This window comes from Cyclospora cayetanensis, unplaced genomic scaffold, assembly GCF_002999335.1.
Source record: "Cyclospora cayetanensis isolate NF1_C8 unplaced genomic scaffold, CcayRef3 CcayRef3_contig_10, whole genome shotgun sequence".
Classification (NCBI taxonomy): Eukaryota; Apicomplexa; class Conoidasida; order Eucoccidiorida; family Eimeriidae; genus Cyclospora; species Cyclospora cayetanensis.
The window spans coordinates 109,081-134,742 of NW_020312037.1; the positions used below are offsets into that span (position 1 = coordinate 109,081).

At 50.0% G+C, this 25,662-nt stretch overlaps 3 protein-coding genes across 3 annotated transcripts; 2 read left to right on the forward strand and 1 right to left on the reverse strand.

The window, feature by feature from the left end:
• Window positions 1–297: 297 nt before the first annotated feature.
• Window positions 298–1,007, reverse strand: LOC34618850. Its single transcript, XM_026337296.1, has 2 exons — window positions 611–1,007; window positions 298–503 (listed from the first exon to the last, which is right to left on the reverse strand). The coding sequence occupies exons 1-2, from the start codon at window positions 1,005–1,007 to the stop codon at window positions 298–300; spliced, it is 603 nt and encodes a 200-aa protein (XP_026193081.1).
• Window positions 1,008–10,638: 9,631 nt separating this feature from the next.
• LOC34618852 lies at window positions 10,639–12,430 on the forward strand. The gene is made up of 4 exons (XM_026337306.1): window positions 10,639–10,873; window positions 11,216–11,525; window positions 11,665–11,903; window positions 12,177–12,430. The coding sequence occupies exons 1-4, from the start codon at window positions 10,639–10,641 to the stop codon at window positions 12,428–12,430; spliced, it is 1,038 nt and encodes a 345-aa protein (XP_026193091.1).
• Window positions 12,431–15,773: 3,343 nt separating this feature from the next.
• LOC34620642 lies at window positions 15,774–18,830 on the forward strand. Its single transcript, XM_026337316.1, has 7 exons — window positions 15,774–15,972; window positions 16,031–16,128; window positions 16,286–16,356; window positions 17,500–17,671; window positions 17,914–18,157; window positions 18,537–18,614; window positions 18,742–18,830. The coding sequence occupies exons 1-7, from the start codon at window positions 15,774–15,776 to the stop codon at window positions 18,828–18,830; spliced, it is 951 nt and encodes a 316-aa protein (XP_026193101.1).
• Window positions 18,831–25,662: the final 6,832 nt, after the last annotated feature.

Genomic DNA, 25,662 nt, shown 5'->3' on the forward strand with positions numbered 1-25,662 from the left:
CGACGAGAATTCACGCAAGCACTTAGGAGAGCTTAGAGCATCGGCTCACATGACACGTGAGGCTTTCTTCTGAGTTCGGCAGGAAAGCCTAGCAGAGCATGTGCGAAGCCATCGGCGTGTGCTCCTAAAGGGCCAGCTAGATAGAGAATCAACTCAAAGTAAGGGCCCCACGCGGGACGGCAAAAGGGCCCCACACTAAGGGGGCGAGGGAGGCCTAGATAATTAGCCTTTGGGAAAGAGGGGGTTCGCAAGCTTAAAGGCCCTCGCCCTTTCGCAACTTTGCAGGGTAAAGAATACCTACGCTTTTGCTGGCGCACACTCAAGGAATTCTAACCTGGTTTGCAGTTCGGTGATGATGCTCACGAGGGCCTGCATCTGCTTGTTTGTCTCGATGATTGCTGCTGCCCCGTTTGTGGCCACGAGCAAAGCATCGAGTTCGTCGAGCACCTCCGCGGGTGCAACCGTTTCTAGGCGGTGGAAGGGTACGCACGCCAGTGCCGCGCCTGCATGCAAGCCCCACATATCCAAACCGTATGTGATTTGGACGGAGGGAGGCACAGGCGGCCGCAAGCCTTTCAGCGCAAAAGGCACTCTGCAATGGGGAGCTTACAGGTAGAAGAGCACGACAAAACCACAGGGAGGAAAGCCTCGGATACAACGCAGGGGCTCTCGGAGTGCAGATCCAGAGCAAGAACCCGCAGATCCGCTGTTGTCGACAAGCGCGAGACGTCTCTCGGCAAGCCAAATTTTCCCGTGAAGTGCCCCGGACGGCAGCCGAAGGGCCTTAATCGGTAAAGGCTGGGGCTGCATCCGCGAGGCACAGGCGATTCCAACCTATACGCAACAAACGCAGTTGCACGAAGTAGGGTGTACCTCAAGATCCTCAGGCCCAAACCGACCAGAACCTCATCCCGCAGGCCTTCCCACTCATCAAGCACTAGTGCAACATGGACACGACACAATGGTGACATGCTTACGGCTCTTTGCTGGGCGGTGGCATGCCGCATCCTTCCGACTTCACAGACATCGCCTTCCACGATTTGTCCTTGGGCTTCGTTGCATACACGTCGCTCGGGACCCCTGGTAGAGCGTAGTTGTAAATGCCTCCAACTGCAAGGTTGTTGCACTGCCCAACGAGGTTGAAAGTGCCGCTAGGCGGGATAGCTGGGTGTCTGCTACTGTGGAGATTCAGCGCCAGAGGCGTCACATGGCCTCGGCACGCTGGGTCAAAAGCGGCAGCCGCAATGGTGAGGCACACCGCGATCTCGGCAAGGAAAGCAGCAGGAAAGAGGGCCACTACGCCGTGAAAAGCACGAAGGGACGGAGAAGCGAGGGCAATGCAACCTGAGCAGCAGGCAAAAAGGCAGGATCTACAGAGGAAGGACAGATGGAGAAAGGCCAGTAGGAAACGAATCAAAGGGAGGATATGTGACTGGGGCCATGAGGTGCAGTGGTCTGTGTAGGTTTTTCTTAAAGGTCTGAGGTGTCTATTGGGCTTTTGCCCGTTCTTGCGCGTCTGCCTTTTTCGTTTATTGAGCTTTCGCTTACCTAGTTCTCTGAATTTTTGTTCATCGTAAGTTAGTGGCTGCCGTTTTCGCAGCTCATTCACCTTGTCTGAAAAGTATATCAGTCCGAATCACAGACGCCAGGCTACATTCAGTGCAAATACCACTAGCACAAGTCCAATAATGTCCCATGAATTCTCATGCAAGAAAGAGCAATGATTTGAACGGGGGCTACTTTGGCGATAGATGAAGACGACGTCAATAAATGATCGTAGAGATGCTTCATTGAGGCCTCGAAAGTGGCATATGATGGCCTTTCGCTGCATAGTGACCACCTGGGGTGCCTCACACGTAGCTGCTTGGTGCTGTCCGGTGTGCTCCCTTCGATTCTAAGGCTAAGTTTATATTTATTCTCACTCGTGCAAGGGCTCTTTGCCTGCTCACGAAGGCACACTCACTACGGAGTCCACTGATGAGAGTGCCGAGAGCACCTCTGAGTTTCTCTTGTGTAGGAGTTATGGAGGATTGAGGTTCATTAGATTGTGAGGCCTCGCGCTCTGCCCACAACCTCTTCAAGTCCACAGGAGTCTCGAGCTCTATAGCTACTTCGCGTGGTACACCACTGACGCACGGAGGGTTTGGGCAGTTGATTGTTGTTATTGGTGTTGGTGTTACCACTGGACTCCGCGGCCATTCATACGTGCCACTTGAGGGGAAAACCATCGATATCGGTTCCTCATAGACAATTGCGGACAATGTTTGCGTGAAATATACGGAAAGAATAATCGTAAACGGGGAAAACCGAAGGAATTCCATTGACGGAAACGGCTGGGGATGCCGCGATTGCACTGCACGAAAGGGGGAGACGGAAAGAGTAATGAGGGTATCTGGCTGACAAATGAGAGACAAAAAATGCAGATAAATCAGATGACAAAAAATGGAAAAAGGGTGAAAGCTGAAAATGAAGTGAAATGCACAGAAATGCCTCGGTGACCATCGTATGTGTAGTAATTGACCGTCGAGCATGGGCGCAAACAGCAAGGCGGTCAGTGGAATAACACGAGGTAGGTTTGCAAAGCTTAAACACTGAAACCTTAGTAATTCGTTTGTTACATGGAATATCCAAACGAATTTATGCAGAGGGAGGTGCGAATGTGTGGGTTTTATTTTGAAGCTCTTGACGGCTTGGGAGCACCTGGCACAGTAGGGAACTGCCGAATCACTAAGTAAAGAGTGCACGAGAGACACGGACTTACAGCCCTTAAAGCGCGAGACTTATTCAATCTGGTAATAGACGTGATCCATTAAAATTTCTCGGTAATACTGCAGCGGCTCTTTGATCCGTGTACCCGTCTTCCGTGCGTTCGTTCCTCTGTGCTGGGCTTCTTTTCACGCTTCAGCTCTGGGATCTGATCAGATAGGTACGAAATTTGATACTATTATGTGAGCAGGACATCGTGTAAGTAGCGCGTGCTGGTTCGTTGGTGGATACAAAATATTTTTTCCATGGAGAACGAAAAACCACCGGAAGACAAAGAGAAAACAAGTTACTCACGAAGCAGATATATGGTAATAAACCATGCAAGCAGTTTGCTTATAGTTCCGGGATGTTTTGGGCTCTTAACATAGTAGGCGCAGAAAAAACACACGGAAACCGCCTTGTGCTCCTTTTAGCAACGCAGCTTCGGACTTTAAAACCCAGGTGGCATACACACAGACTAGCAAATGCGGTAACGAACAAAAGGTACTTGAGCTCACGCTAGAGCTGTAGCAATGCTCTTTTTTAAGTTTTCGCGATGCCCATATCGCTGTGCAGTCCTGATCATGACTAATCACACAAATGCTCCACTCAGTTTGTAGGGGGCTAAGCGACTGTCACGCTCCTTCTAAGATCTCCGTAGGGAGACACCTAATGCCCGACTAAATAACTTTTGTAAAAAGCCATGGAGTGGTTTCAGTGCTGTGGTCACGCGTCACAAACTCTAGGGACGCTGGCAGGGAGAACTCTTTTGATAAACACGCAATAGCGTTGTACATAGTTCGAATTCAGTCAGGAGTCAAGTGTGCGCCTCCTGAGGCCTTAGGTAGAGCATTGAAAGTTCGCTTAACAAGGCCCTAGCTCCTCTGCAGCAGCCTAGTGCATTTTTATTTTGAGCAGCACCGGCACTCGGTCAAATTTCATGCACGCTCCAGATCCAAAGAACAAGAGCTCTGAACGTTTGTCCTATGTATTGGAAGAAACTCGAGAAGCTCTTTCCTACGGCCCGTAGCACTTTTAACAGCTAAAAGGGAAACCAAAAGACTAAAATCATCGGATGTATCACGACAAGGTCCCTTGTCTACAAGGTTTTCCCTTACCCTCGTTGCTCAAGCCTCCCAAAGCCTGAAGGTGGGGACTGTATTCCCATGGTCTTCGACCTTTGTGGCGCAATGAAGAATCTTAGAGCTTACGCACTACGCGATATATGCAGCAGCTACATTTATTTCTAGCATTCAGAAGTGCTTGCATTCTCCGCAGAGAATCCCGTGTCCTACTTGCTACCCTCAATATTAAGCATCACCTATCTACCTAAGCCACCCCAACAAATTCTCGTAGAAGTTCCCGCTTTACCCGTTTTCCGATTTGCGCGGGGCTTGCATCAGACATATTTTGTTGCAACACAGACCCATCTGGTCGGCTGTACGAGATAAAGTCCTTGATACTTATCCCCGCTACAGACGCTCCTATTGGGCAATTAGGTAATAACCAAGGACAAACAAAACAAGTGCAGGACAATTCAGCCGGGACCTCTACCAATCCTGAAAAGCCCTCGCAGTGCCTCCTGCAGGTAGGGTTTCAAGAAAAATTGCCCAGCCAAAGAGCATGGCTGGCAAATATCTCCCGCGTGATGCCAAATATACGAGGACTGTATTGCATTTTAGGCCCTCGTGGCGGGCGCTGTGAGGTGGTCATAAAGCAGTCCGGCTATATACCTTGCTGGTTATATCTTTCGTGAAAAATACCTTACTACTTTGTTGGATCCCAGGGGCGTCTACTTCTATTGCGAGAGGGCGGTGGCTCCGTAGAAGGCTCCGGGTCAGGAAGGTCCGTGGGTGGCTCGGGGTAAGGCGGCTGCGTACGAGGCTCGGGATGAGGGTGGGAGCCACAGGATCTGGCAACGGCGTTTGTGGTGGCTGAGGCTGAAGCTATCTGGGCTGCGGTGCTGGCCTTGGTCTGCGTCTCCTAGGAGGCCGAGGGGTCGGGCTTGGCTGGTCATCAGGGGGCGTCGGCTCTGGATATAGAGGATCGCGAGGTGGCCCTGGTATGGGGTAATAATTCGTTGTAGTTACCTGTGTGGTAGTTGTTGTGGTTGTCGGTGGGATTGGGGTTGGTATAGTTGGTGGGGCCGGGGTGTGCGGTGCAGTTGTTGGTGTTGTGGTCGTTGTTGTTGTCGACGCCGGACTTGTGCTCGTTGGGCCTCCCCTAGTTGTAAATGTGGGAGACATGGTTGTTGTGGTTGTGCCATCTTCGGGTGGTGGTAGAGGAGAAGGCCCAGGAGTAGGGCTAACCCCCTCTGCCGCCGCCTCAAGGAACATCACCCTTGATTCCAATTCGACCGAGGACTTTAGAGCTCCTATGACCTCCTGCATTGTGGGCTGATCTAACAGAGCCGTGGTTGTCTCAAGAACCAGCTCTTGCAGCAAAGGCACCACCATGCTGGGCACGGAGCCTACCACTTGAAACGGCGAGCACGCCAGTCTCCGGCCTGTACAAGTTCGCACCAGTCAAATTACGCCAGAGCAATGCCGAAGACTCTGCTTCCAACAACCACCGCTACGAAGCATTTCAGTCGAACGTACTTCGAAGTGCCGTACTGAATATACAGTCCATGAAGGCACACTAATGCCGTAGCGGCCAAGCCGCTTACAAACATAGTCATAGATACATAACTATGTTTTGTGCGGCAGCTTGCTTTACGTGTGCAAAAACCTCTTTAATTCCATAATTAGTCATGATCAACACGAGAAACAGGCACAGCACCACACGCTGAGTAATGGGTGGCTACAGGGAGTCTCAGCGGTAAAAAAAACAACAGCTTCTCGGCACTAATTAGTCAAGAGGGATGGATTTGCTGACCGCTCGTGCTGCAGCTGAGAACAAGCGGCAACAGGCGGCTGCCTATTCCACATGGGTTATCCGGGCTTGAGTCCATTGCTAAGACGCGCATGTCCACGATCTGTGGCGATACTGAGAGGTCCCTGCCAAATCCAAACTTCCCCGTCAAGTCGCCGGCGTTGCAGGAAAACGGCCTCGAACTGTACAGGGTGCTCTGGCAAGTGTAGCTGGCTTGCGAGTCACGATTTCCCGTAGAGTTGCTGCAGCGCATATTACGCAGACACAATAAAGACAAACATTATATGTGACGCCAGTGCAATGAATACAGGTCAGAAAGTTTCTAACCATGAATTTGCAAACGTACTCGAAAGGAGGGATGGAGAGAGTGCGGCATAGCTCAGAGCCATCCGGACCACATGCCAGGCCTGGGTCGTGTCGTCCTCCAATCATCTCTGCGCTGCATTGGCCATCAGTGTTGAAAGCACCCCCTGGGTGAAGACTGGGGTTGCTTCGCTCGTGGATGGCGAGGGCAATTGGCTTGATACACGGCAAGTCATATGGCTGGTGAAAAGCCGTGGAAACGTGTGGAATCGACACGGTCAAGCGGGAGAGGAAGGAAGATGGGAAAAGAGCTACTGTGCCCTGAATACCATTAAGAGCCATGTTGGAGACAGCAATGCATCCTAAATACAATCACAGAGGAGACCATAGACAAATATCCATTGCCATGCGGTTCTCTCCGTCGGCACTACTCAGCGCCCCTTGCGGATTTTGAATAGGGAGGACTACTTTTCTTACCAAGCTGCCTGAACGCGTCGCCATCATACTTTATATCCTTTCCTTGCAGCCTCCTCAGTCGATCTACAACAGCCAACACTCACAGCCGAAAGTTCTTTTTGACCTTGTCGAAATTGCAGATGGCCTGGTGAAATGGCCTGATTAAGCGTATACAGATTCATGATGCTGTGTGCATTCTTATATTGCCAACCTGCTAGGCGATCAAGGCATTCTCTCATGAAGCGCACGATCGGTTGCACTGTGTTGCTGATAGCGACGGATTTCTCTCCCTTAGCCATAGAACTCATGAGATACATGATGTCCATTATGCTAGTAGGTGCAGCTGTCTTCGGAGCCGCTTTATCTGCAAGAGCTCCAGGGGTATTTAAAGATGCCAGCATCGCGGAGGCCTCTTCGTGGATATATATGGACTCATCAGCAAGGTAGTCATTGGCAGTCAAAGCGGATGTAGGAAAGCCACCTGGCGCCTCTGATGCACATAGGTCTGGCAGGAATAGTGAACAGAGAAGCACCACGACCAGAGGTGCCGCATTTCGTAGCTTTTCCGAAGGACGGTGGTCGGCTGTCCCCATGGTCAAACCGCTGGGTGAGCAACACGAAGGACACGTGGAAAATAAAACACAAAGTGTAAAGACAAAGTGTCAGACAAAGACACCAATGAAGTCGGAAACCCTATTTAAAAAGAGGCTTATGGTGGGACCGTCGAATGCTTCAGGATAAAGGGAGTCTTGGAGCAAACTGCACTAATGTGTGGTTTTCCCAGTGTTTACATGAATGAAGCAATAGTATGAAGGAGGAAGTCAACATATGAACCGCAGTTGACAGGTGAAAATCCTTCTAAACCACCTTCCGCGCGGCAATGCACGCGGGTGACACTGGAGTGGTGCTGACGTGCCGGCTGTCCTGCTTCCCCCGTTTAACCACAAGACTTAAAACAACATTAAAAAGACTATGTTTTAGGCTAAACAGCAGCATTTATACTGATGGTTTTACTTTCCACTTGTAGCGAAAGGAACTGACTTTCCGTTGGTCATGCCGCTCCCAATTTATCGGAGTTGCCAGCCGCTGCCTGATACCAACACACATATAGGTCCAAAAAGACGTGAACGCCTATAAAGCATATTCACTCTGGCGAGATTTGTGTTAACTTAGTACTAGATGGGATATTTGTACCAATAATATATTATCGTCCGCGAGCCCAACAATTCCACATGCCTTAATGGTCCATCGCCTGCAATCTGGCGAGACACCGACTGTAGCACTTTCAAAAGTAGAGATGATGTTGTCTCAAGCTAAGCACTTGTGTCTATTATGATGCTCTAAAGGCCTACGTGTGATACACTGTAGGAGAGACGTCTCAAATCTACGAACCAAATTGTTACTGGGATCGCAGGGAGTTCCTCTAAACACTCCGTAACCTAGTCGCGTAATACAAGCCACCTTTGCAAAAATTCACTCAAACAAATCGGTTTGGTTGAAATTAGCGGTAAAGACTTAGTGTACAAGATCGTAGGCCACAATATGCAGTCGATAGAATTCTTAATTAGGCAACAACAGTCGGTGAAAAATCTTGAGGGCCAAAAGAAAGGGAGGAAAAATCAAAATGCAATACGCCTAACACTAAGGGTGTTATTGTCTGGGCTCTAGGTAAAGCGCTATTTTTTTGAAGAACTCTCTCAACTTGCGTCAGGCACAACTCCGAGCTCTATTCCGCGGAGTGTAAAAAAGTGCTCCAGTAACACAAGGTACTTTGCTCCCCTCACTTAGGCATAATATACTGAATTACTGGCTACAAGCTCCATGAATGGATTTCGCATATCTCTATTGAGCGTTTTTTTTCCGCTGCTCCAACAGCTCATATGCGCGTATTCATGCTGAGTGCCATGTGCGGCTTTTCTTGTACACCATAAAAGAATCCCTCTTTTTAGTAACTTGCTTCCAACGACAGTCATGCTGTGCTCCGCTTTTATATTAGTATTTTGAAAACATCGGTATAGCTCACGGGTATGCAGCTCTGTTTGCACGTATCCTTCAAAACTGTGGCTATCGTAGAAAGGCGCCTGTATATGCCACGGCATTACGCTGTTAAACCTGCTCCTGGGGGACTGTAAAAACAGCAGGCGTGTACTATATCCTGTGCGATGCTTGCCAACACGATAATCTCAGCGCGACACCTGTTATATTAGAATCCAATGATAGCACACTAATGATCTGGTAGGAAATGGTTCCTCTCCGTCAATTATGGAGCCCTATCGTCCACCCGAGATAAGCGTCCTAGCAGACAGTGCTTGGTTCATCGAGCAAATGGTCAAAGTAGACTCGCGCCAGGGATATCAGGTGACTAACGCAAATTGTGAGGCACAGGACTCTTCCTTATTCTTCGGAGATACGTTTCCTGCTCTTGCATCACCGTGATGTACACAGCTGCTATCCAAAGTGCATAAGGACGCGGGTATCCCATCTGCCCTGCACATGTGCTCTCCTCTGCACAGGGCACGGGCTTCTACACCCTGAAAATCTTCCCTCTTTTGGTAGCGCCACAGACTGCCTAATAATCAATAGTGCCTATCTAGCATAGACCCTTTTATCTAGAGCTTCCCAGTACAAAAGTAGACTAGGAAACATTGGTGCGTACTTGCTGTAGTTGGCCGAGCTAATTTCGGTGCTTTCTATTGCACCAGCAATCCTTAGGTTACAGCTCTTAAAGCATCAACTTGTATATTGGTTGTTGCGATATTGTGTTTTGGATATTGGTGTTGGTTCCATTCAATGCAGACGAATTCTGTGCGCTTGTATGTTAGATTGCTGTCCAGCTGGAGCCGAATACTCGGAGTGCTGGGAAGGCTTAACAACAAGCATCTCATAATTCCTTTCTTTCCTCATACGAAAACCACTTCCTATAGGGTAAAAGCACGCCTGGAGCCGTTTATGATGAGGCAATTAGTTCTCCTTTAAATTTTCATATGTTTTGAGGCTAGTGCCCTTCTCACGATCACAAGTGGAGGATAGCTGGAGCTGCTTGGTGCGCATGGGGTTTGACCGCTACTAATACCCCATTATCCTGATTTTATTAGTGTTAGCCACCATTGTGAAGTATTGGAAGTACGCTTCAGGGTATGTGGTCACCAACTCTCAGCACTATGCTCGCAAGAAGATACTCATGGAAACAATTCAAGCCACTTGTGTTGCCATGCTGTGTATGCTCACATAGACTGTATTTCCCGCACTTTGCTTGAATGTTGTGTTCGCCTCTCTAGTATGTCTGGATTTGAAAGCAGACTCTTGGTGTAACACTCTACAAAAGAACATTGTGCATTTAGCCTTCCCAAATGCACTCGTTGTAGACATGTACGGAACAAGCATTCTAGGTTATCCTGGTCTCACAAACTAGTCGTGAAAGCCGAGAAGCGAGTGTAACTAATCATTGTACTATGCTTTGACAGGATCCACTGCACTCTAAGTTTCCTTCTACCACATTGTACTTTTTGTTTTCGCACGGCATAATTAGATGTAGAGTTTCAATAGGCTCTGAACGGGATAATCAATTGTATGTCAATCCACGGTGGCCTCAGGCAACATGCTCACTGTAGAAATCCTTGAAGCATGCTCGGTAGTTTGCAAGTATGCTGCAATTACTGAAGTGTGATTGCTTACTTCTAACCGCGTTCTCAGCTTTGTATGCTCAGACTCCGCTGCTAGGTACGCATACGTCCAATGGAAAAAGAGGAGCGTAACTTTGCGTTAAAAGGTGGATCTTGGCTAGGGCAGTAGGCAACGATAGTGGATTACTGTATTTTAATCGATAGAAATGGTAAAATGTATTTTCACGATGTAGATCCTTAGAAACCTTAATAATGTCTAGTATGCGCCCCACACTCGTGCGTTTCAAAAGATTTAGCGGAAAAAGGTGGCTGCCTGCAACCACACACCACTGACCCCTGCCGATGCCGCAAGCAGGTACACTCACAGGACAGGCTTCAAGCCACTTAGGGGTCACGCCGCACAAAAGCTTGTTCCTGCTTCAACATCAGCTGTGATTGGACTGTTATGAGCATTCTTTCAGAGCCATAGATTCTCTGAACCCCTCGGCTAATTAGCGGAATCCCGACGTACTGAGCAGCAGAAGTGACCACTGGTATCTTCTGACCGACCATGGAGTATTTTGGAAGTCGCCGTTTCTATATTTGTATTTATTTTGCCATCGTCTATAAAGTTTTAATTGTGGCAGGGAATTTCAGGATGGCTGCTGAATGCCTCACCAAGATCTCCAATGCCCGAGGAACCGAGCAGCGTACAGCAAATCAGCAGTTGTCGCCCCTCCTAAAACTGAATGAGGAGACAACACACTTGCCAGAGAGCTTAGAGGAAGAGGATCTGCCGTCTTTTGATGTACCTGGGTGCATAGTAAATGGGAGGAACCGCTGCCTGGAGGTCCCCGCTGCTGGCATACGAGATTACTTACGAGCTTTGGCCGGTAAATCTCGGGCCCGTAGACAGTCTGGTACAGCTACCTATGCACCACTTTTACTGTGACGTTCATTAGCGTAGGCATCTGAGTGTGTCCGACTTTTCTTCGGCCGTATTTGTGAATGCGTTCTTGCATAGCAAGGCTCTCTGTTATTATCAAGTCCACAGTCGACTACACAGATCCAGATCTTCAAGACAGGCTTACCAGGCTGGGTCGGTCGCACGTCTTAGGAGAGGGTATAACTGGACAGCTAATTTTTCAGAGGTATTATGTTTGCAAATATTCACCTGATGGCTGTCTCTGGATCCATAATGCGTTGGTAGTCTGTCGTACCTTGTTTCCACGCAGGATGCCTCAGTGTGGCGGTGATCGACCTACCGGAGGCGCAAGTCACTGTTGGCCTATTCAAGCAAGGCATGGTGTCTCGTGTAAGGATAGACATGGGCCCTCTAGCGACTTTCGCCTCAAAGTGTGATAACCAATTGCTTCCTATTTCCTTCCATCAACATGAGAAATCCAACTCTTTATTACCTAGAGGACAGCTCAACACTGACAACGCTTGTGATGCGGAGAATACCGGGGGGCATCACGACCCGGGATACGCCTGTGGATCCACTGGAGGATCGGCTTGCAAGGGTTTGGACATTCCTCCGTCCTCGTGCGTTTTCCCGCAATGCCCTTTGCTTCGCTATGTTTGGTGTATGCAGTTGAAAGGAAAAAATGCACAGCTTTGGTACAGCCACGATATATACGCTTGCACATTCTGCTGCTTGCATATGTAACTGCTGGCGCTGCAGGGCTCTTCGAGGGACCGAGCTGTTCACCGGCGAGTACAATTGCAACCCGAGAATTTACGCGCGGAGACCTTTTGCCTGCCATGCAGGAGATATCAGCGGCAAGCTGGGGACTGGCGTCAACGTTTCTCCCGACCTCTCAAGGCCTGACTTCAGACTTATGGCTTTAGACACCCATGCGGACAACACTTGTATTGCTTCAGAGAGCAAGCACTCGTTGGTGCTGCACTGCCACTCCACGAGTAAGGGGCTTCGTTAGCTCTTTCACCTAGTTTGCTTTTGCGCGTGACACCGCAACAATTGTAAAATTTATGCACCTGCGTTGCTGTGCATGATGACTTTTTGTGGCAAAGCATTTAGAACGACAATAACTGCCTGCCGTACTGCCGTTGCCTTTTCATCCCCGCTGGCCAGCTATTTTCGCCCGCTCATCACCGTCAGCCCCATCCGTTGCTGTACCCTAAAGGATTGTCTGCGCCTTTCCCTTTTTTTGTGTTGTCGCGGTCTTTCTGCAGATTTTCGCATCGCCTGTGCCCCTTTCCAACGCGTAGAGACAGCGGGAAACCGTCTCCCTAACCTTTTGTGGGAGATCATCAGAACGGCATCCTCAGCTGCACCTCACTTACGCAACCAAAATGCCCTTCTGGCAGCCCTGATCTGCGTGAATGAGGTCGAGCAGAGGATACTGCTTTTAGAAAAGGCCGCAAAAATAAGGAATTGGGATAGGACTCCAGTAAGAGAGCCGGATCACCCAGTTTCCATTGGATGAAGCTCGCTTGTATCCGTGCAAGATCTCCACGTGATAACCAAAGAAGGTAGATGTAATAGAATGGCAAAATCATCTACTCTTCGCTCTAGGACATTGCTTTGCCTGTCTTTCTGGTGCTGAAAACATTGGTGCTGCGCGGGATTCTTTCTTGTGTTTGCTTGTCCCGAGGTTGAAGCAATGCAAATGGTCGCACGACACCATTTTCACGGGTTTAGTACCCTATAGATTGAACACCCAGTCTTCCTTCTTTGTAGACACGGGGTGTACGTATCTTGCTGTACCGAAGAATTCTATTTCCTGGGGGAGCTGCAGTCGGCTTGGCCCCAATGTTTGGTTACTGCTTTTTGGTTTTATTTTATTTGAGAAGGAACTCTGGCTTTACATTGTTTATTTATGGGCGACCAATGCGCTGTTGATCACTGCACGCGTCTTTGACAAGTTGACGTTCATATTCAAATGCCAAAAAAGGTGAGACCCTGGCTAGCTAGTTTGAAATATTCTTAATGCTCGGTGTAAGAGTAGATTGAGGGAGACGGATTCGCCAAACAATTAAAGCCCGCAAGGCTCTCCGGGTAGGTTTGTGGACATGCATCTGCTGACTGCAATTGGCTCTCTGAATCTATCGAGTCAAAGCTTCTTTCGGTGGCTCCGCCCCCAGGTGCCTCAGAGACAACGAACCAGAAAGGCGAAAGTGTCGATCAAGCTATTTCGAAGCTATTGCAGTATCTGTACGCCGCTAACTAGACCAAAATGCGCTTCAAAAGAAGGGGGGTGCCGGCCGGTCTTCCACACGGTGATTACAACAAAAAAAGTTCTGTTCTGCAATTCGCATAAGCCCTCCTTCTTGGGTAAGTGTTTGTTCTCCGTTTCATCACTGCGCACTCACGGGAAAGGGGGGGCACACCTGTGCAGGTGCAGAAGCGCAGGTGCAGTAAGTCCTGCAGTAACCCTAGAGAGGCAGGCGCAAAAGAACGGAAGAGCCGAATAACATTATTTGCTTGAACCATCTTGGCCCTCTGGAACAGCCGCAGCGTTGAGAAGACATTCTCGGTAGCACTTCAAATGTTCCGACGCTTCATCATGGAGGTCTGCCTCTCTCAGCTGCAGCAGGCGCCGCGAATCGAGAACGTGCAATTGAGGGGGCCGTGCGCGGGAGATTACGAGACCGTCCAGCCTAAAGGTAATGAGTAGAGGCATGATGGAATACCATTTGAAGCAAAAAGGATGCAATTAATGGTATGAACTCGACGCATGTGCGAAGAGGCTGAGGCAGGGAGCCACGAACGCAGAACAATAGCCCGATACCGACAAAGAAGCTGCTACAGCACGGTCATATTTGGGCGCAAGGGATATAGAAATTGCATAGAAAAAGCAGTTATTAAGAAACTTTCAAAAACCAAAGCGGAGAGTGAGAGGGAGTGACAGGGAATACTGCCTCCAGGAAAGCGGACTTCTTGTCGTAATACAGATGCAGGTGCTGCAGCGCTGCATTCATCCTGGCCAAATACCTGAACCGAAAGCGCGAAAACAAGCGGGAAAGAGGTGTAATGGTCAGACTGGCACTCGGCACTAAGAGGTGCTGCCAGGTCTCCACCTCGCCGCAGGCCGCCCGCCCACCTCAACCCGCCTACGGACGGCTAAATACAGGCATAACAGGCACGACGGAAAAGCAACGCGTGCATCGATCACACAGGCGTACAACTCATCTGCCCGCAGGTCTCTTGAGAAGCGCGGAGAGTGGAGACACAGAAAAAGCAGCAACAGGGATACCACGACGTTCAGGTGAGGGTAGACCTGGTCCAGGAACACAGGCTGCGCGCACAAACATTCGCAGCTGAAGCTCCACAAATCGCAAATTAGGGACCATGGAGCCCTGGTGCAAAGAATATGACACGACGCTTTGCATCTTACTCGCTGCAAAACGCTTCCAATCAGACTGGTTGCCCCGAATGCCAACAGGAGCCACACAATTCCTGAACCAGACACACAGCCGCCTACAGCATACAGGGGCCCTGTCGGATGCCCTTCAGGACAGCCCTGAGGAATGCGAATCTGATGGTTCTTGGGTAGGCGGAAGGGGAATTACGGCGCACTGGCTGCCAGGAAGCAGTATTTAGGTGGCCGCTTCGAGACACGTACGGCTATGAAGGCAAGCAACGCCCCGAAGTTCCCTTAGGGAATGGCGGATACTCGACTCAAACCGCGCGATATCTGCTCGAAAACGCAATCGGAAAGGCGAGCGGTGCACCAGCTAGCAACGCGAGAACAGGCCATGCGTCAGGGTCCCACAGGCTGCCAGCCACATGCAGCTACACGTACGAGAAGCCATAAATGCCTCTTTGTTTGAACGCCCTTCGTCATAGCCTCAAAGAAATCTCACCTCTTTGCTGAACAGCTGACATGTGCAGCTGCTCCAGTGGGAGGAATCCGCTGTCTTGCAGCCCCGCTTCCATCGCAGGCAGCAGCTGCAACCGGTGTAAGGACCCTGCAATCCAGGGTTATGGAAATGGAAGCGGGAAGCGTGGCTGACGAGGCAAACACAGGCGAATAAGGCAGACACAGGCGGATGAGACAGACACAGGCGGATGAGACAGACACAGGCGAATAAGGCAGACACAGGCGGATGAGACAGACACAGGCGGATGAGACAGACACAGGCGAATAAGGCAGACACAGGCGAATAAGGCAGACACAGGCGAATAAGGCAAACACAGGCGGATGAGACAGACACAGGCGGATGAGACAGACACAGGCGGATGAGACAGACACAGGCAAATAAGGCGGACACAGCGGCAGTCATCAGGTCACATGACACGAATGGACAGGCAGCAAGAGCGGTAGAATCATGAAACGGGTTGGGGCAGACATGACAGGCCATGCACATGCGTGAGGGAGGTGCACTAGTGAGGCCCCGTTCCTTGCCACTGCAGAGTATAATACGTGGACCTGAGGGAAATACAGCAACAGGTTCTGTGGCTCTGCCACTGCTGCTGCTAAAGTCCTTACTGCTGTTGAAGCTGCAACAAAGGCTCTGACGGCCACTGGTATCAATGCTGTTGCTGCAGATACCCCGCTGCAGTCTTCGCAGTAGCTGCTCCTACAACGGCTGCCCGGGCACAGTGCCACGGAACAGACAGGCGGCATATGCAGCTGCTGTCGATACGCCTGGTGCTTCTGCTGTTGATTTTCCCGGTGTTACTGCTGCTGCGGCTGTTGCTGCGCTGTCTGTCTGCACACAGAGGGCGTGAGAGAGGTGCATCCGCTGTGGCTTCTTCTGGTAAGCCTTATGCTCCAAGGAAGGCTCGTGCGACTCCTGATCGCATTGATATAAGTCGCCTGATACATGCCGATCGCCGCAAACGCTGCTGCTCTGCCGGAAGGAGAGACGGTGCTAGCAGCAGCTGCTGCTAATATACTCTGTATCGGCGTGCTCAAGCCAAAACAATCAAATCCAAATAAGCTGGAAAAGTGCCCTTTCTCGTTTCGCTGCGTGGATGCTAGGGCGGCGCAAGTCCATAGGGCCCCCTGGGCAGTAGGATGCAGTTGCTTCTGTTGTTCTCTCCGCGGAGAACAGAAAACTTTTCCCACGAGAATCCGAAGGCAAAGAACTCTTCCGAGGTGTCTGCACGAGTTTTATTTTGGTGCTCATTGTTAACGAAAAACTGCTGCCCTTGGACTATGCTGCTACTGCCACCTCGGCAAGACTCTGCCGAAGGGGGCCCTAGGGGCCCCTTGGCTAAACAGACAGCATTGCAGTGCGCCTCGTCGCCAGGGTCACCGTAACCAGGGCGTTTTTTGCCTCCACTCTGTGTACTTCGTCTCTATTTGTTCTGTACTCCGTGCTTCCGTTCTAAGGGTATCCCCGCCGCTTTTCTACCGTGGCCTCTAGCTACCAGGGGTTGTACAGCTGCAGCAGCTGCTGCTGCTCCTGCCACGGCGTCTCTTGAGCACGAATGACGTGGAGGGTTACGTGAATCTCAGCGTGCTATCTAACGCTTAGTGGCCCTTCGCTGTGGCTTCCTCAAGCTCCTTGCAGCACTAACGACCGCAGTCGCGCCAGCACAATCAACCGCAGACGCAGCCGCAATAGCGGCTGTCGCACAAACGAATCCGATGGGCCCACGCCAGCGTGGAGGGGGGAACTCTCAGGTTGCCCCCCTATCCAAAGATGGTCTTGAGCCCCTTGATGTCGAAACAGCCCCCGCCACCCCGGAGCGACGGCGGGTGATCTTCTTGAAATTTGGCATAATGGCAGTTCTCTTTGTTAGCGCTCTTGGGTGCTTGGCGCTGCTATACTTCAACCTCCCAGGTGTGATGGGAACATGGTTGCTCTCGACAATGTTTCTGCCTAATGGGGTGCTCGCGGCCAAGAGGGCGACTAGGGGTGTTAGGGTTGTGCTGCACACGCCGTGTGGCCGTGTCAATGATTGTAGGCCAGTGAAGGTGTCTGTCTAGTGGGCTGTGCGTGGAATTCAATACGCTGAACAGGCTCTCCAAGTATAGCGCTAACACCATGTGTGCTATCCGTGCCGCAATCCACCCCCTCCCCCCCGTTATGTGCTTCTGCAAAGGGCTCTGCCAATTGTTTGGCCTTCTTAGTGGCCTTCCGACCCTCTCTACTCTCCCTTTTTGCCTCTAGTTGGCCTCTGCTGCTTCCGCAGGCTTAACTGGAGAGGCTCGAGCGGAGCTGGAGGCCTCCCTTCCCGCATCCTTCTCCGAGTTGGGCCGATTGCGAGAGCTCACGACCCTCCGGAAGATTTGCGCCGCAGTTGCAGTGTACAGGCAGCAGCATCCTGTGGCCCTCGCGTTGCTGCTCTCCTACTTTTACCTCCTCTACCAGTCATTCCCCCTCTTCATGTTCCCCTTCTCGGGTATCGTAGTGGGTGCCTCTCTGGGCCGATAACACAACGCGCGTTGGCGTTTGGTGCGGTTTAGAGCAAACGTATTATAAAAGGCGCATGACGCTGCGAGGGTTCTGCTGATGTAGCCTCCTGCCTGCATGCGCCTCCATTAGCGTGTCGCTGCACAATGGCTACTCCTGCGAACCCCCAGCTGGTATTGCCGTTCATGACCGTTGCTGCTGCTTCTGCTGCTGCTGCTTCAGGCTTGGCCATGGCCGTTACACTGTTGCTCGGGGCCTTGTACAGCCCATTGTTCGCGTTCTCGCTGGCATCCTTGCTTTCCGCCGTGGGACCAAGCCTTGCGTATTTCATGTTCAAGGCTTCCGGCCGACCCCTTGTGGTAAGCGTGTGCGCCGCTTTTTTGCACCCGGCAGGCTGCCCTAATTTCTCCCCCCTTCCACGCCTCGTTGCGTACAACAAAGCTCTTGTAACTCTCCGCTTCTCACAACTGCTCTAGCGCTTGGCTAAGCTCCGCAACACGCGCTATCAAGGGCCTCTGTGTGCACCCTCTCTTCGGTGCCGCTGGTCGGCCCATGCTGCTATTTGTTTCGCGTACTGCTGCTCTCGCCGAACCCCCTGCAGGTTCGCTTCTTCCCCAATCAGCTGCAGCGGATGCGCCGCCTTATCCACCCCAAGCAGAGTAGTGGTAACCGTGGCCGCCATCGTAGCCCCCTTCCGATAGAGCATAAAGAAATTGCATGCAAGACTGGTGCAAGTGCCACGCACCAGAAGCAATCAAAGACTTGGGAGACGCAGCTGGATTTGATGCTAACGATTCTGTTCCTGCGGGTCTCACCCTTCCCGAATTTGGTTATCAATGCGGCCTGTACGACCTGGCACTCATTTCATCTCAACCCCTCTCACCTACGGCTTCGCTTAGTTCTTCACTGCACATTTTGTACTCTTGGCATAATGCTTCTGATATATATACACGGCATCTCTCTCTTATCATGTTGCGCTTCCCCCATCCGGGTTCACCGTATTGTGCGTGTGTATACATGTGTGTTTGTGTGTTTGTTTGCTTGGCTGAATGTTTGGCTGATTGTTTTGTTGCATGCGCGTGTCTGTGTCGCCCTTCTCCCCGCCCCCTCTTGGGATCCCTTGCCCACGTTTCTCACCTAACACCTGCCTTACTAACTGAACCGATGTCACCAGTATTCGGTTGTACATCCGCTCTAGGATTTGTTGGGGCCGTCCGCTTGCAGCGCCTGTCTTGGACGTTCCGTTTGGGCCCTTCTTCGTCGCCACTTGGCTGGGCTTGATGCCTAATTCAGCGCTTTTCGGCAAGTTCTGGGGCTTTAGGGTTGACGGTTTAAAAGGACTCGAGAGGCTAGGAAAATTGCTTTTTTGTGCAGCCGAAACGGATCTGATGGTTGAGGCTCTTGTTGCCTGGGTGTTGCTCTTCTGCAGTCTCCATGGGCTCTGCCTTGGGAAGCCTGGACTCCCTCAGCTCTGGTGAGGCTGCTGCAGCGCCAGCCGGTCGTAGCATGAGCATTTAAAACGGCAGCTGATTTCCGTTATGTCCTGAGATCCCCATGTTTGGTGGCTTTAGGGCCGTCTGGCGCCTGCATGCCTGCAGGCGTGCATGCAGTGCAGCAATCGGCCAGCCTCCTGCTGTAACTGTTGCAGGGATAACATGTCCTACGCCCTCACCTATTACTGCTGTCATTGCAGGCTGGAGGCCCTTCGCCGTTTTTGCAGTCGGAGCAGTCGCTGTGGCGCTGCTTAAAGCGGCCCTGAAAAAGTTCAGGCCGTCTCGATTCGTAGAGGAGGAAGCTGTTGACTCCGCCGAGTAGCTGCTCTAGAAGCAGGAGCTAGTTGTGCTACTTCGACTCAAGTGCTTTCGCCCGTTCAGCAGCCGGTTCTGCATCCGTTGTCGCTATCAAGATGGATATATCGGCATCCGCAGAGGAAGGCAAAGGCGTCGGAAGGCAAGGCGCACAAGGGGACGCCGCCATGTGTCCTTATCTCCTTAAAGAGCAGATAACCTAATGCCGAGTCGTGAAAGGAGCACTATCTAATATATTCTCGCGGCAGCAAATGCATGCAAGCTGAGGCAAGGGGTGTACTTGTGAGCCCCCGACAAATAGCTGCTGCTGCGCACGCTTGGGGACGATCCAGATGTTAGGTAGTAGATGCAGAAAGGCCGGGCCTATCGGTAGACCACGCACCTGAGGGATTGTAACAGGGCCGCCCCTTTTCATTCTACTGCTTTGGCGGCACACATCTACACAGGTTTGTCATTTCCTGAGCAACGCTGCAGTACGGTGATGGGTTAAGCTACACTTGGACACATTCTGCCCTAGTAGTTACTTTTAGCATAGCATTAGAGCGATTTGATCATTTGTCTTGGCTGTTAGTATTTTTGACCATTTCAGAGTACTGGTAGCTCGATAAAACAGGCACATTGTTGTGAGCATACCCCCTAAGTGCAAGGTGCAACTAGCTGTGAATGCACGAAGTGTTTATAAAGTGCAGCAACACGCACGTTATCTGGCCCTTTAATTCTTGACATGTCGAAACTCTGAGCGCCTCGGGTAGGGAAAAAAGATTCTCTTGGAAGGGCTTTTGATTAGTTTCTATGAAGTTCGTATCAATTCTGGAGTACAGTGCCCCCGGGCCCAGGCCATTGATAGATTTTTAAAGCATGGAAAACAATTTCAGGCTCTTAGCTAGTCTATGTTGATAATGAGAAACAAGGCAGTTCTCAGGCTTCCCATCGGCTCAACTTCATCCACAGACCCCTATTGCCTCCTGGCACTTTACTGCCTGGGCATGTTCAGGAACCGCTGGTGTGGCTAAAGACATTTTTAGGTGAAAATCTAGGCAATTTATCCTACTAGCCTCGCCACTCCTCTCTGCATTCTGCAGCTCAGATTTGTGCGAGCGCAGCGGGAGAGAATAACTTCATATGATATTCCTTCAAGCACTGGTATGATTAAACTGCTCCTACATACTATTTGATGCAGAGCACGGTGAGCTTACACCGCAACCCTATGCTGGATGCGCTCCAGCGGCTAATTTAACGGGCACTAGTGTACAGCTTTCCAGTGTGTTAGGGATGCCCTATGTTGCAGCCTGACTGTCCACTCGCCTTCGGGCACTCACTAACGGAGTGCCAAGCAGAAAGCTGCTCACTAAGAGAGAGCATATAATGTTTCCGTAAGCGTTCTTAAAATTGGAATGCTCTGGCTCTCCTGGAAGCTATGGGAGGAGAAATGCAATGGGCGGGACCGTGTACTGCGACGCAGCGGCTCCTTTGCTTGTACAGTGGGCCAGCAGAATTACGGTAGAAGGGTCCCGACTAATGTATTGTTGGCATGCTCCAAAGCGCTAGTGAATCCTTACATCCCATGGCACAACTTCGGGGATAAATCCTCTGGAGGATCAGAAACAGAGGTAAGCACACAACCTAGTGGGCCTGTATGCAGCAAAACTGCACTCGCGGCATGCACTCATTGCTTGGCAGATGAATGCACACTGTAGGCACTAGCTCGTATTAAATTGGATTTCTCGTGTATCTTTTGAGCATTAAGGCGCTTAGCCATTAACAAGAGGCACTGCAGATTCGTACGCCCGTGAAGCAAGGATTTCGCCGTTCTCCGATTAATTGTGGAAATGAAACCACCCCATTATTTGCGTCATTTTATTTTCCCTCCCAGTAAATCGTAAGAGTATGATCATCCTCAACTCAGTAGAAAGTTGAAGACCGGAAAATGGACTAGAGGCTTGTTTGTACTCCGGCAGCTTATAATTACCTTGCCAATGGAGCCCACTTAAACTGTGTTGAAGCTATAAAACCCAAGACCCAGCTTGTTGTGCTGGCACCAGGGCACCTAGGGGTCACCCTTCAAGGTTGAACAGGCTTCAAGCTTTAATTCTGGAAGGCTTTGGTTTTTTCTCAAAGCATCTGTGTGTTTCTAGTATCGGAGAGTGTCTACGTCGCTGTTAAAGGTCAACTTGCACACTTGCCGAAGCCGGCATTGAGAGCATGGAAACGTGGCCATCAAGATAGCTCGCCAACATTGTCTTTTAAGGAAAAACGCATTGGTCGCTACCCACGAGAATAGCTGACCCTATAAAAGTTCAGGACTTACAAGGGCTTGAATAAGACCCATACTTAGTGATTAATGAGATTGGCGCACTGGAGGCGCTTGGTGCTACATCGTGTTCGGTGGATTGGGATAGCACCAAACTTCATCAGTATGCGTCGACCCAAGGAAGGGGCTGTTTCTGGCGGGCAACGCCTGCGGAGACAGATTCCGAGAATACCTCATGTGTCAGCACTGCTTAAAGGTCACTACTGCGTAGGTTTGAAGCCCTAGGTCTAATGTACACTGCGCCCCCAAAAGGTGCCGCAGCTCTAGGCAATCTCTGCTACCCAAGTGCTTCTCTTCAGACCCTCGAGACCCCAACAGCAGCCGAATAATAGTTATAAATGCTGATGAATTTGAATAGTGTCCTATTCTTGTTAGTAGAACTGGTTGTGTGCTTCAAGGAAAGGGCCAAGTCAACAGAAGACAACACTTGAAGACTGTTCGGCTACTGTAGTTGATCGCTGCACAAAGGGTTGCGCGCAACGGAAGGTGGGCTTCGGCGAAATGTATCAAAGGTAGACCTTCAATATTTGCTTATCCTTTAGCCCTGCACACCGTTAGGATCGATATTCGTTGTTGAGTTTAACCGTGTGGGAATACCAAGCAATTATAACAAAATTTGGTATAAAGCTCTTCCCCACAATGTACGCACGCTTCGGCGCCAACCATCTTGGGGCTCTGAGGACTGTGATAAACCGTAGACGCCTAGGGCCCTCATCCTTCAGGCGTTAGTGCCAAGAGCGCGCCTTTCACTGCGAAGGAAGCAACTGGGGGAGCGAATATGTTTGCGTTCTGCATTTAAAGATCTCCGTGAGGCGACACCTATTTCCATATTTAAGGTAAAATTAGAAGTTTTCGAGTTTCCTTCAAACGAGACTTCCCTTGTTCCCAGCCGGACCCTCTGGGTCCCTGCATGTTAGGGGAGGCAAGGCTACAGCGGGCGTTACTCAAATCTCACAGTATTCCTTGAATCCACAGCTGCTTGCTGATAGCATCTAGAAGCCATGAATACACACAAAGCACACAATGTTGCTGTTTTTCTGTATTGAGCTAACGCTACTCTTCAATTAATGTTGCGCGACCAGACAAGCAAATCAGTCATTTCGTTACTATCAGCGAAGACGACTGATGCAAAATAGAAAGCGCCTATGTGTTGATTTTTCTGATGCATTTTTCCCTCCCCATCCCTTCGCACCCGTGTGTTTTCTACGTGTCCGTTTTGACCAACTACGCCCACGACAGCGATGTATGGACCCGCCCTATCGCCTTTTCCAGGCAGGCAAAAATGCAAAAACAGTGCAAGTGAGGAATAAAAGTATGTCGTGAAGTGAAATCTATGGGCAGAGAGAAAATCACACTTGCCAACAACGAACGAGGGATCAAAGCAACACGAAGGCGGCGATGTAATGGCTTGCGTCGCAGCGCCTAAATATGTGAGCCTCCGGCGACGAGAATACTGAAGACAAGTCATATGTTTAAAGGGACTCACGATTCACACCAGTACAAGAGTACCTCGACGCCTCCTAAAGTAGTCCATCAATGCACTTGCAAACGGTTCATGCAGCATAGTCGTCGCAGAGGTAAAAGGAAGAGCTTCGAGACGACATACTTGAAATTACCTGCTAATAATGTTAAATATAAAGAACACCTTCATAATAATAACCGGCAACATATGAGTGCAGTACTCATTAATGAAAGTATATTCATTACACAGAGCATGGCTGGGGAAAGAGTTACCAAGGAACGCGAGGGCTAGCGTCCGGCGTCCATGCCAATTTAAATTGGTGCCGAAGACAGCAGCAATTTTTCCGCAGGCAACGAAGCTCGTTACTGCATATCCGTGAGCCATCGAGGCTGACGTGCTCTACCCCATTTCACTAGTCACTTTTTTTGCGCATACATTCACGTGTACAGACAAACAGTTCTCTAAGTCTTTCAGATGGTGAGGGTAGTGCCTGACCATGGTTTATCAGCTTTAGGCCCTGAGTAGTGAAGGGATGCTCAATGTGAACTAAGGTTGCAGGAGAACAAAGAGCAGACAAATGTTCTGTTTGTTGTAGGCCCAGTTAGTTCAAGGAAGAAAATAAAACATATCAATCGGGATTGTGCGACCATAAATTTGCAAATACTTCAGGTGAGTGCCCAGCTGCCTCAGCGTGGCTCTCAGTGATGTACTATCGTCAATGTGTACGCTGTTAATAAAGGTACACCAGAACACATTAACGAACTTAGGATCCATAATCGTAATGATACTACTTAAAATAACGCCGGGCTTCCATATCTAAGTAAGAAACAGCTGCGACATCCTTGAGTCGTGATACAGCTGGAGTAAGGGATTATGAGGGCACATGTGCTGAGTCTGTCGACAATGATGTAGGTGTTGCCGTAATCCTTGACCTCCGACAGTTCAACAATAAATTCCCTAGACAATGCCCAAATCCTTTCAGGGACCAAGAGCCTTTAAAGCAGGCCAGGTTGTAAACAATATACGGCCTCAGCCGCTAACAAGCTGCACATGACCGTGCACAGACACATGCCCAAGACGCATCCCAAGCCACGCCCCCAAAAGGCCGTGAGAGCTTCCCCAATCTTATTTGGACCCCTTTATAGTGTGTCAAGCCATGGGAATGTGCTCCGTGCAAATCTATCGTGCTGGTGCAAATTCAAATATGCAAGCGATGGAGTCCCTGCCATGTTTTGAATCACACCACGCCATGCTGAGGTGGTGGGGCTTCACTGCTTCGTCTTTATGAATTTTGCTATAATAAAGGATAGATGAGTGTCGAAGCGTAGGGTGTACACAATTTTAACGAAAGCCGTCACTCATCACAGAGAATAGCGGTCGCACTGCACAATCATCGGCCGGCGGTGTATCGCAAGAGCCCTTCAGCCACCACGTTGCAGATGTCGTTAATGAACTTCACCGTGAAGTACTGCAGGAGGTGTCACAGCCAGCGAATCAGCTTAAGATTATTCAAAAACTAAACCCTCTCCGCTAGGTACATTAAGGACCGATGGTCGGACTGGACAGCAAAAATGCGACGGCATTTTTCATGCCCCATTTTAGCACACTGAGGTCTTCTCCAGCAATTGATACCGCTACTAAGTGTTGGTAAAGCGATGTTAATACCAAGCAGCAACTTGATTTTGGAGAGCCTCCAGTCTATGAGGAAAAAAACTATTTATCGCTACGTCACTACTATTGCCTGCTTGGATGAAGCGACGTTCCTTATCACGCTGCACGAATACTAGGGGGAGGAGTCAAGCGTCTGATTAGCGTCCATGCTGCAAAATCAGCCTCTTTTATCTAAAACATAGGCTGTTTCTATAGTGAAAACATTGAGAGGAGAGGCGATTCGAGCATATGTAGGAATAAATTTTTTGGCTTAAAGATTCACGTTTGAAGAACTTCCCAGCGTCCTTGTAGGGCGCAGAAATTAAGGAAATGACTGATCCAATTTGTGTTAGCTTTGGTTCAGCTTCCGCAAGTGTACACGGACCCCCCGGAAAGCAATTCTGATTCGAAACATCAACGTGTGCTTGCCTTCTCATGCCACTGCTTGTCTTGTAAATGCTGGAGCGCACGCTGCAGTTGTTGTATGTGCTTGTTAACATTTAAGCTAAATACTAAATGCCATCCTCTCCTTTTTAATAGGCCCATGAAAATCCGTATGAACTTCAGAGTGCAATGGCACTTCGGCATGACCAAGCCCGAAATCCGAAAGCCATATAGATATACTTGAGTTCGCATGCACGAGAGTAGAATGCGGTTGTGTGCGTGTCATCAAGATTAATGGGGATTTGCCAGAGAACGCTTGTGAAATGGACTATCGAGCAGACTGTCTCGAAGTATTTATTACACAGCTCGCCAATGAGAAATTGGGAACGTCTGCTTCATGGTGATTGTCTTCAGGTACCTCACGTTAGCGCGCATGCGTTACCTCCCGTCATCATGTCAGCGACAATACTAGGTTAGGACCAAAAGCGCTGATCGACTCCTGCACTTCGCCCTCTTTAATAAATCCTCCACCTGCCTTCCAGAATCCTCGTCATGCAGTGAAAGCTTTCTCTTCCACAAACGCAACTTGGGGCTAAGCCAGGGATTAGCTCGATACGATGTAGAAGAGCAGCAGACGGCCACCGTGCTGGCAGTTCAGCAGTTTTTGCACATCCGGAAGCTCCCACATAATATTTGCCCCCTGGCGCTGTCCCTCGGCTGGACCTTCAATAAGGT